Source organism: Mastigoproctus giganteus, chromosome 9, assembly GCF_048544385.1.
Source record: "Mastigoproctus giganteus isolate SK-2022 chromosome 9, ASM4854438v1, whole genome shotgun sequence".
Taxonomy (NCBI): Eukaryota; Metazoa; Arthropoda; class Arachnida; order Uropygi; family Thelyphonidae; genus Mastigoproctus; species Mastigoproctus giganteus.
Window position 1 is genome coordinate 69,253,195 of NC_143583.1, and position 11,918 is coordinate 69,265,112.

Sequence of the window (11,918 nt, forward strand, 5' to 3'; positions counted from 1 at the left end):
AGAAGTGTAATCAAATCCTTAAGTCGGACTGTACATTCAAAGGATCCCTCTATAAAGAAACTTACTGCAAGAAAGTCAACTTTGTAGATATGGCAAAAAGCGACAGCAAAGACTTTGCCCAGAAGCCTTTGATAACTAGTTATAAATGTCGTTTGCATGGCCATGGTGTTCATGAACATAACCAAGGTTACGATGCTCGCCTTTCTCATCCTGCTGCCATGTCTTGTAAGCATAAGCTACCTGGATCCTATGGACAATGTGATGCTGATAATAAGAGAGATTCTTGCAGCATTCCAAGGTGCCCTGTAACCAAAGCGCCAAAAAAGAGCCCAGCTCGTGATAAGGAGAATAAAAGCAATTCAAAATCAGTTCGATTTTCTCCTGATTTAACGTATATTCGATCTTCAGCGTCTACAAGTGAAGAGTCAGTAGTCGCTATGTCTAGTCAACTACCTCCACCTTATAGACCACCTTCGATTCCACTTAATTCTAATCAAAGAGTCGCTTCGAACAATTCTGCTCATCGCCTTGAAGAAAATCAACTAAAGAAAGAAAACAGGGATCATTTATCGGCGAGAAATTCTAAAAGTAGTGTCAAACACCAAGAGAAGCAACTGCTAGCAGATATCCTTAGCGAAAATTCAGACTCTGTTCAAAATGAATCCAGTAATGAACAAGGCGATGGAAAAAGCGATAGTCAACAAATGAACTTGGAGTCGGCATTAGTCATCGATGAATATTCTACCAACGTACTGTCAAATTTGTATGCCAACTGCGAGACAGATGAAAAGATTTCCAAAGAAGAAATCGGTGTTGATTGCGAAGTTACTGCAGCGGTTGGTAAAGCGAGAGGTAAGTCAAAATTTAAAACTTTCCTGTTTGATATTAAATTCGTCGAACAATTTGTTTTTACATTTTGCATGTATACATCTAACAAATTTTGAAGCTTTTAAATCACTAAGTATAAATTTATTTTTTGAGTACAGTAATTCTTAATAAAGGTAAGAAAACCAGTTGTGGTTTGTTTAGCATCTATTATTTTATTTTTCAATTTAGATACCATCCATCGTTTGGAAAGAAGAGCGGAAAAAATTGTTCATAAATTTGGTTGCTTGTTAAAGCAAATGGATAATAGTCAGTGGGAAGATTTTTGTACCAGCGCCATCAGTTTGTGTGGTGATGTCGGCGAGGTTCTCAAAGACCATGAAATATTCAAAGACCCAACGGATTGCACCACAATAAAGGTAATTAACATGAAAACTAATTACTTCAGCTTAAAGTTACCTTTTTAAATTCGTTACTGACTATTATTTAGGATATAGGTTAAATTTTAATGATCTAGTCATCTCTGGATTAACGTAATCTAAAATTACCACTAATTTTACATATTTTGATATGTTTATTCATGTTTTTTAATAAATAAAAATTTAAAAATATATTTTCTATCTTTTCAGGTTAAAAACCAAGTAACAGATTCCAGTAACAAGTTAGAGGAAATTGTCTCAAAGTAAGTATCAATAAAGAGTGGTCAATTTTAATAATCTGCTAATTCCAGCTTAATTTTAATAATACATTAACAATATATTGATTTAAGGTAAATTATTTAATTTTCAGTAAACTAATATTGAACAGTTTATTTGGTTAAAATTTGGGTAAAATATGAAATTGGTGTTTTAATAAAATATAATTGTAATGAGAGGCAAAATTGGAATATCATTTAATACAGATTAGAATATGATTTAAATTGATCAGTATAAACTATTTAAACAGTGCTGAAGTAAGCCTAATAATGTTTATATTTAATTTCAGCCATAAAGATGATATTATTAGCGGAACTAGGAAGGATGATTTAATGAGTGTTCTGAAAGCATTAGGCGAAGTGTTGCATGAGGTCATGGAGTATCTGATTAGCCAAGAAATATCGGTAAGTTGTGTTTGATTGAAGCACGTAGTTAGCTATAACTGTGTAATAAACTGTATGTACAGAATTAACCAAAATTGAAGCTTCTAATCATAAAAGCTAATTGTAATTTTCTAAAAAATATTATACACAGGTTAGATATGAAAAATATACGTATATATTTAACCATTGATTTCTCTACCCAAGATAAAATTAATTTATTTATATTTTGTTTTCAGGTAATTGTGAACTCAACTAAAGAAAATTCAACCGAATCGTCTATAAAAGCTGCCATTATAACTCTGACAGAATTATCTCTTGCAGGAGAATTTATGTGTGACCTGATTATAAAGGTACGTTCTGCTCCTTATATAAATACACACCACTGCTTAGCAATTATATCTAGCACTGAGTATACGAAATGCGTATCTGTTATATAAATCTAAAATTAAATTGTTACCATCTTTGTATAATGTATACTAAAATTAAGCAAAGAAAGCCTGAAATCGAAGATAAAATCCTCATAATAAATTCTCTAAATTATTCTAAATAGATAATTTGATGATTAAATATTCATTATATAAATCTAACACAGATTTAGTAATAACTGATGCATATTATTTGAAACACTGATGCTGCATACTTAAGTGTTTTTTTGTTTTTTTTTATATAGGCTGGAGGCATCCAAGTTCTCCTAGATTTAACTATGAAGGACAAATGTCACTCGATTCGCTTGTTTATCCTGAGATCATTGGCAGTGTTGTGCACAATGCAGTCAGCGAAAGAACGGTTTGAAATGGTAAGTTACAATACGTATTAAATTATTTAATTGTAAGTCATCGGTTTATGAGTTAGACAGTAAATTAATTAACAGAAAACTATCTATCCATTAGATGGAAGTAAATAAGCTACTCATAAGAGAAAAGTTTTAATTTATTTCTTTAAAAAGTGAAAAATTATTACAATTACCAGAGCGAAGTTAAACATTTGTGAAAACTAATAATTTAATCATTTGCAAATATAGAAAAAATGTTTTCTTTAATGCAGTCCTAAAATTAACGAAGTCCTTACTCTTATTTATTTTGCAGTGTGGAGGAATTGGTTACATATCTAAAATACTATCCGAAGAACGAGCTGAAGAAATTCAAATTATAGCAGTTGGTATTCTAGCACAGATCATGGTCTCGTGTGCAGAGAACAGTGGCGACATCTTGAGGGGAATAAATGGATACTCATGCCAGCTAGTGAAATCCGTGTTGGGTAAGTGTACTTTATAAGAGCAATTAATAAATTACAGTTTGCTAGTGTTAAAGGATTAATGTTTAAAAAGTTTTCTGTAATCTTACTTCGTTGCCTAAAATCGAAATCAAACCTCTCGTTACATTTTTGAAGTGTGCGAGATAATCTTAGAGATATTCTAATAAAATTGATCAACTAGGTTTTTAAATACGTTTTCATAATAATTAATGACTTTGAGTTATTGCTTTACTTATTACTACGTTAAAGTTCTCTCCTATTATTACTAGATCTCGTCTATTACTAGATTAAGTGATTAACCGATAGTAATATTATGTCTGAATTTATCGAGTGATAAAAAAACCCAACGAATAATATAGTTTTATATTAATAATTTATGTAAGAGTAATATTAGATAAATAATATTATTACCTATGTTAAAATTAAGCAAAGAAAGCCTGAAATCGAAGATAAAATCCTCATAATAAATTCTCTAAATCATTTTAAATAGATAATTTAATGATTAAATATTCATTATATAAATCTAACATATAATATATATTAATATTAATATATTAATTGAATAATAATAATAATATATCCTTTATTAACTACATATTTCAATAGAAATGAATTTCAAGAATTAAATTCGCAAACCATTTTATTTCTCTTTTCAGAACTGGCAAAAAATACAAAATCCAGCAAAGCATTTGTTTTAGCCACTGCAACTCTAGCCAATATGTCTTTCCTTGGCTCCCAGATGGGTGATCTGTTTCTTCAACATAATGTTATTGGTGAATTAGCTGAATGGTGTTCGAATAATAAAACAGACTCGCCGCTTATTATAGATCAAGTAAGTATAATAAAATACTTTAATACAATAAGATTTCTTAAAATGTGAGAGAGAGAGTTAAAGACTAATACTATATACTCACTGAGATTTAAGAAGTGTGTGGCATGAATATGTATGCATTGCGATAGATAAAATTAAAAAATAAATAAATAAACTTAATTATAATCAAAAGAAAAGATTAATTAATATGTATGGTTGCACTGATAATAATGAATATTCTGTAGAAGTAGAATGCTATGTAATAATGAGTGATCTATCTAAATATCGATATTTATAAATGCCAATTTTGTACTTTGTAGGTGGTTACCATCCTGACCAATTTGGCTTCATATCCTGAATGTCGAAAAGCCTTAATAGAACTTCGAGGAGTTCAGCTGCTACTCAATTTTCTTCAAGCCCGTTCTTCCAAGCCCCACAATATTACAGAGGAAGAATTATATCATAGAATTCAACAAAAATGTGCTCTGGCCTTAACTCGTCTGTGCGAAAACATTGACGCTGCAGCCCTGGTGGCAGAAAATAATGGTAAGAACCTTATTACAGTATTCAATATTAAGAATTAAGATTAATGAGGTTTAATAAATGAATTTAATTATTTCTTAAATATTTAGCTTAATATACAAAGTCGTTTATTAACGCTTTCGATAAACCCGACGATAGAAGCTGTTTTTATTATATTATGTATGAATTAAGCCTGTTTTATTGTAAATTAATTGTAATTTAGTGTTTAACCACCTACTTACTATTAAAAGTTGATATTCGGCCACAGAATTTAATTAATTAAAATAAAATTAAATATTAAACATACACCAGTTATTAAATACTAAAAAGGAGTATTTATTGTGTCTTATAAAATCAAATATAAAGTATAATAAATATTAAAAGCTATTTTATTTATTCTAGTTTCGTATTAGATAGTTTTTAATTATTTACCTTTTTTTCTTCTTCTAGAAATCTGGAGTTTAATGAAGCAATGCAAGGACGATAAGACAAGAACAAATATTGAATCAATTCTGCTAACATGCCTGGTAAGTATCAATTAAATCTAAGTATCACTTGAATCATCCATTTTAAATTGACATCGTTAAGGATTAATAGTAAAACTGATAGTAAATACGTAGTAGTAAATTAAGTATGATATTCATTAATGCACGAATAAGTATTCTATCCAAAATAAAATGATTCATTTATTTTTTAAAACTGAATGAATAGATTCAAAGCATAAAATTCTTTAAGGCTTACATTTTATTAATAGAATTCTGTGTTCTAAATTCGACAATGTTTAATGTTTGCGTCTTTTTTTAATTTCAGGGTGCCTTGCGGAGGACTTTATCCGCTAACGAACCTGATACAACCCAGCAGATTGATGCTAAGGATTTCTTAAAAACCAAAGCAGATTCCTTCCTGTTATGCTCTGCTGACTTAGAGAGTTACGTATGAAGGAGTCTAGAATAAAAGGAGGAGGCAAGAATACATCGTGAATTAACTAGTCTATAAATAAGCAATAAATTGCATACCAGTGCACAACCAGAGTTATATTTCACTGTCCAATACGTCAATTTTATTTTTTAATGCCTTTGTTTAAAATATTTATTAACTATAAATGTTAAACACGCAAGCACTCTCATTTTGTATTCCAGCTACACTTATGTGCGCTGTTCAGTCTGTGATGTGTACATAACACTGTTAATTTTGTCATAGCTTTTATAGAAAAGATCACGTCTCTAATGAAATATATAATATTGATATTTTATTTATATAAATATAATAAAATTTTTCATCCGTTTTTATGTTTTCTTGTTTATTTATTTGCAAATACATATTGATTCTCATTATCATCATTATAACATAAGTTTGAAACTTTTATAAGAATGATGAAATTTGGGGTCACTCCACTTTCATGGTTGTTTATATTTAGAGAAAAATTAAGTTGAAATACGTATGCTGATAGTGTGATAGCTAGAGAGCTGTAGGATTAACAGTCCAAGTGGATTCATATGAAGAGAGAGAGCGAAATGCATTCCATGAAAATTAAATATTTTTCAACTGATGTTTCGGGTTAGAACCATCAAATAAGGGAAACACCGATTTTACTTTAAAAAGTACACGTATTTTATTGTTATAGGAGAAGAGAGGTTGGAGTATCTCTCACGCTTAGCGAAATCAAACCACATGTCTGGATTCACTTTACAATGATGACGGATTTCAAAATTCGTTCCAGAAACATAATCATCCTATGGTTTAGTGGTCTCCCTCATATGTCACAAGAGACCACTATGGTTTAGTGGACTCTTGTGATATGTGAAGGAGATATTGCAGCCTCTCTTCTAGCAGAATGATAAACTAATTAATTTTTTTTATGAAATAGGTGTTTCCCTTTACTCAATAATACCATTGTTAAATCTTTAAAGAAATTTGGGAATCAGAAATTAAAACATATGATTCTTGAAGGGATCAGTAAAATGAACGAGGGAGATACCTTTTCACCGGCAGGAGAGATAATAACAATGATTGGGAGGAACATAAACATGACATCTTAGGAGTAACAGAGGGCGGGATATGGTGAAGCATACCCTCGAGCAGCGTGATATAGATCATTTGAATAAATTACCAACCAAATGTGAACTAAGCGGAGTTTGGTAAAGTTCAAGTTCAAAGCAGACCTGGATAGCCTTTTTTTGACGACGGGAAAAGTATGATTGTTTCTTTTTAGCAAAAGCAATGTGTTCTAATACTAACACGGTTTCAAAATACATTTTTTGGCCTTTTTTTTCAAATTTTGGAATGTTTTTTATTCATATATTATTCCTTCTTGGCTGGCCATGATTACCAGAGACACATATCACACTGCATTTTGATAAACAGGTTAAATATATAGACGTTAATCAAAGTTAATGTTAATTAATGTTAGATTCGCTACTTTGGCATCGTGGTAAAGGATATTTGAATGTCTTCTAGTTATTCTAAGAAATTCTAAGTGCTGAAATATCACAGGTGCTGTTTGAAACTACTCTTAATTGTTCTATGTGTAACATATCGGAATACTGCAAGAAAATAGCATATTTACTTTGGAAATCTGATTCATATCTAGTATAACTGAAACGAACTACTAAAATATAATAAATAATAAAGTATGGTAAACCACCTTCAGTGAAACTTCAGCCCCTAGTACATTCTGTTTATTTATTAGCAATTTTATGTCTCTTTTCAGTTCTGGTTTGAGAAAGACATGTAACTAAACTGGTCGCTCTCATAAACAAAGGCGCAGTTCTCTGATATGAGAGAACAAGTTTGATATTAAGTATTAAATACATTTTGGCAGAGTAAAATGACATCATTAAAAGATGACACATACCAAACTCTGCAGTCTATCCATAATTAATATGTATCCTATTCTCAATACTAGCAGTGTACGTAAAAGGCAGCAACCAGAGTTCTCTTAGGCACCCGTGTTTACTTAAGATACATTTGCAGTGACGTAAATGAACGTGCAAGGAGTAAAATAAACATTTTGCGACATCCCTTGGGACACTTGCATCTGTCTATGTTCACTTGATTGGAGATTAATGTTGCTTACGAACTTAGACGTACGGGAAGAAATAGATTATAGAGGCAGATTGTGGGGTTGCCCAGATGCTCAAGATTCCCCTCCCTCAGACAAATTCTCGGGTACGTGTTTTGCACACTTTGATATCCCGATGGAGAATTAGATTCAGTCATTTATAAATTTATTAAGTACACACTTTTCCGGGATAAAAAAACAGAACAAAAACTTCAAGGAAAACTCTAAAAATATTATCACAGAGCTTTAACATACATATTGATTTCCTAACAGTTCTTTTTTTGTTATACTTTGTAAGCCTGGTTTTTTTTTTTTTTTTTTTATCTACACATTTTATCGTATTGCTCCAGCTTTCTTTGGTTTTAGAAGTTTATTAACTGGGTATTTGAAACACTTACATCTATGATAGCAATATCAGTTATTATTTCTGAATTGCTTCAAAAAATTTATTCCAGAAAATGGGAATACATTATTTTTCAGTGAATTAATTTCATTTCTACACGTTTGTTTCCATCGCTTGACAAGCTTTTTATTCCATCACAGAAGAAAGTGTTTACAAAAGAGTAAAAGAAAGAATCCAGATGGTGCATTTAGAGCTTCTATATCATAAGCTCTCAAAAGTAGAATTCGAATGCTCAAGATAGGGATATATTTGGGAATTTAATTGAAATTTCAACTTCTGGAAGCGTTCAGGTACTATATACTTTAATCACTACATGTCTCGGGTTCTGGGGATAGTCCCACATTTCGACTTTCTTTTAATGTCCCCGCCCTTAATTCTGATAATCAGGACAATTAAACTTATCCTGATTACGTTCTTGGCTCACGTTATATTCTTTGCGCTAAAGATGAAAGGAGCCAGATTTACCAGGCAGCTGTTAAAACCATATCGATAAATTCGTAATTTATCAGTTTACCTCGTTGAGCGAAAATTTGTTGAAAATTTAACCTATTCAAGAAATCTCCATGGTTTTAATTTGGGGATCGCGTTTTTAACAGTCTCGCTTTCCAGTGAGTTCGGGTATACGAGTCCCGTAGTTTAACAATAAAACTACTTCGCAGGGATTGAAATACAAATACCAATTTCTTTTTCTGATAAAATCAAGCCGTTTATCGGATTTTATGAAGTTATATTTATAATAGATAATTTATGAAACACTTTCAACTTTGTTAATAATATTCGATGCATTTCCTATGGCTGTCTCAAAGCCATGGGGTAAACAACGTTCTCGTTTATTCATTAATAATGCATCAAATGATGAGTACTGTAAGAATTGATGTTATTCCTTTCTTAATTATTAAGACTGTTTTTTTTTTTATTATTGCTTAAATGTTTGCAGAAAGGGTAGTCCTCCAGAAACTAAGGCTTCCTGTTTTATCCACTCTTCAAAATTTTTGTTACTAGTCTGCCTTAAAAATAAGATCCAATTTGTATAAAATTGGATCATATACATAACAGTACACGGATTTCTATAAATGTGGATGTAGTCATCTACATTATCTACATGTTTGGTGACTCATCTAGACAGTAACGCATGAATTACTCATTTATCTGCACTAAGACTTGAATTAGTGTCTTTTGTATTTGGTCCCAATTTAAAACAAGTGATTTTACTGAGTGGCGAATTTGAAAGATGATATTCGGTCTGGTGACCCATCAACTTCAAAAAGCAATTATTCAATCGCTTATGTTCATGATCTGATCAAAAGTGATCGATCTTTAACTACACGCGAAGTTTTAATACAGTAAAATTGATATTTCTTACGAGACATGTCGGTCAGTTATAACGCATGGTTTGAGAATGCGACGCATTTCAGCCAAATTTGCGCCTCCGCTCCTCACTGATGATCACAGAGTGGCAAGGCCTTGCATATCAAGGTTATCCTCAATCTTCAAAGTGCTGCTGCTAATCCACGTTGAAGATCAGCAGCAGCACGTTGAGGATGAGCGTGACATCATGCTGCTGGTGATCCACGCTTTCTTCCATTATCATTGGTAACGAATCGTGTGGGGGGGGGTGACCGAGGAATATGGCTGTGATCCAGAAAAGCTCATCCTTCTCGATGGAAGACTCCGTCTTTTGCAAAGACTAAAAAAGCAGGATAATCTAGATCTAATGCGAAAATCATGTCTATCATATTTTTTGACTCACAGGAATTTTGAATATCTTCATGAATTTGACGATAGTCAAGCAGTGAATCACTACAAAACAGCTCTATGGCGATTGTGCGGTGCTGTTCAGAGAAAACCAGAAATAATGGGCTTCAGGAAATTGGCACTTTCATAATGATAACGCTCTTGCACAATCGGCGCTTTCAATTCAATAATTTCTTTCGAACTACTCCACTTAGGTCTTCTCATCCGTCATACTCATCGGATTTACTCTGTAATTTTTTTTTTCCCTTTTTGTTTCCCAAGCTTTAAGTCCACTTGGAAGGTCACAGATATGCAACGACTGAGGAAATTATTCAGAATGCAACACTATAACTCTTAGAGGGAAATAAATAAGAATAGTTGGTAAGTCTCATCATTTACCAAACGTTAGTTCAATCCCCAACATGTTTTAAACACATCTTGCATAAATTATTAGGTCTGAAGCTTAGTGTTTTATTCTATATATACATAGTTTAACTCCCATGTTATTTCCTTCACATAAGATCCATGATACTTATTAATAATTTATTAATAATTAATAATAAATATTAATGACTGAACTTTTAGGTTTTTTTAGAGAGGATTAATAATGGCAATCTATTACATCACCACAGCTTAAGGTATTTTTTATTGAACACTGATATATCACGAGATATATTAGTGTGACATTTATTAATCCTTTCCCAAATGATGAATAATCGCGAAGGTATCTCTTATAGTTAATTAATACATTTTTAAAATGCCACTTTGTTGATAAAAGTATTTTGCTAATGTTTTTTTTTTTTGAATTACTGTTCTCATTTTGGATTAGATCTCATTTTGCGACAAACATGTGTAAAATATTTGTATATCAACATACTAACACGCTCTACTTATTGCTTTGTGCTTTAATCACAATATTTTATGAATTAAAAACATTCGGATCATTAATCACAATTTTCAGTTAAAAAAACAAACAGAAAAACAAAATTAATTTCGTGCATTTTTATAAGCTTACGTAGTGGAGAGCTTGGCGTTTGTGAGATTAGACTTTATATTAGCGTTAAATCCTTTTGATTTTATAACAAAATGGTGCAAATCTCCAGTAGTCTCCTGAGTTTAAAACTGATTAAATGAGAATTCAGAGTGCGTTTTGTAAAAACATGGCAGCTTGATTTTTAATTAATCATCTAATATATTTACATTATTTCATCTAGAATATCACAATATAGTTAAAAAAAACCAACACGCTGTAGTTTAGATTCTTCTGTAACAGTAATGCTGGTAGCAACTACCGCCGCCTACCTTTAAAAAAAGGAAAACCACAATATATAAATATTACTGGATTTTTAGAAGTACTTGAAGACCTAAATAGGTCTTGAAGTGATACGCTTTTGAAATCAAAAGCTCATCACTGAATTTAAGGGAAAATAGTTTTCTTTAAAGCAGCCATATTAAAATATTTATTTAATTTAATCATCCTAATAAAGAAGTATATAATTTTTTAAGTTGCAAAAGATTACCGTGGTAAGGCCGTTGTGATTCACAATAAAACAACAACAAAAACTATTTTAAACTGGGAATGCGTTTTATTTAAGTTATACACAAGTTTAGATAAAGAACAAAGATGTATACAATTAATCATGAGGAAGTCCACACAATACAACATGCCACGAGTCACATGGAGCAAGCATGTTGGTTGGGTGACCGAAGGAAATACATATATCCAATGACTAACAAACACTGTGCTAAGAATCAACAAGGTCCCCTGAGCAAAGCTTCACTCGGTAAATACAAATACAGAAATCAAGAATACCTTGTTATAGGATAATAAGTATGATTTGGGAAAATGTCAACCATGATATGCACAAGCAGCGTCCTCTGCGATCTGAATTGATCAGATACACAGGAAGCTATCGCGAGTAGAAGGCGCTCTTGCAGGATACAACCTAATAAATCCTTTTCGAATTTTATTGGGACGTGTGATATAATTAGCTTGCGAAAAAGCAGGATATATGCTGCTAGACGCCGTTTACTCCCAAAGGCAATGATAGCTTATTTAAAAATATTTCCGTGATTTTGATATTAAATTTTATTTAAAATATCCTTCGTAGAAATCTTTATTATATAACTTTTATCGCAACATTTCAAATGAGTATCAAGATTGTACATTGCTTGATTTTAACTTCGAAAGGGGGGTAAGGCGATAAATGATGGAAAATAAGTAGAGATT

The 11,918-nt window shown here is 31.5% G+C and overlaps 1 protein-coding gene across 1 annotated transcript; it reads left to right on the forward strand.

Annotated features, from left to right (window-relative positions):
* Nucleotides 1-1,179: 1,179 nt before the first annotated feature.
* Nucleotides 1,180-5,429, forward strand: LOC150080427 (protein inscuteable homolog). Its single transcript, XM_090380690.1, has 10 exons — nucleotides 1,180-1,185; nucleotides 1,455-1,507; nucleotides 1,810-1,924; nucleotides 2,140-2,253; nucleotides 2,574-2,699; nucleotides 2,989-3,160; nucleotides 3,814-3,989; nucleotides 4,289-4,514; nucleotides 4,941-5,017; nucleotides 5,301-5,429. Exons 1-10 carry the CDS (start codon nucleotides 1,180-1,182, stop codon nucleotides 5,427-5,429), a joined length of 1,194 nt encoding a protein of 397 aa, XP_090236816.1.
* Nucleotides 5,430-11,918: the final 6,489 nt, after the last annotated feature.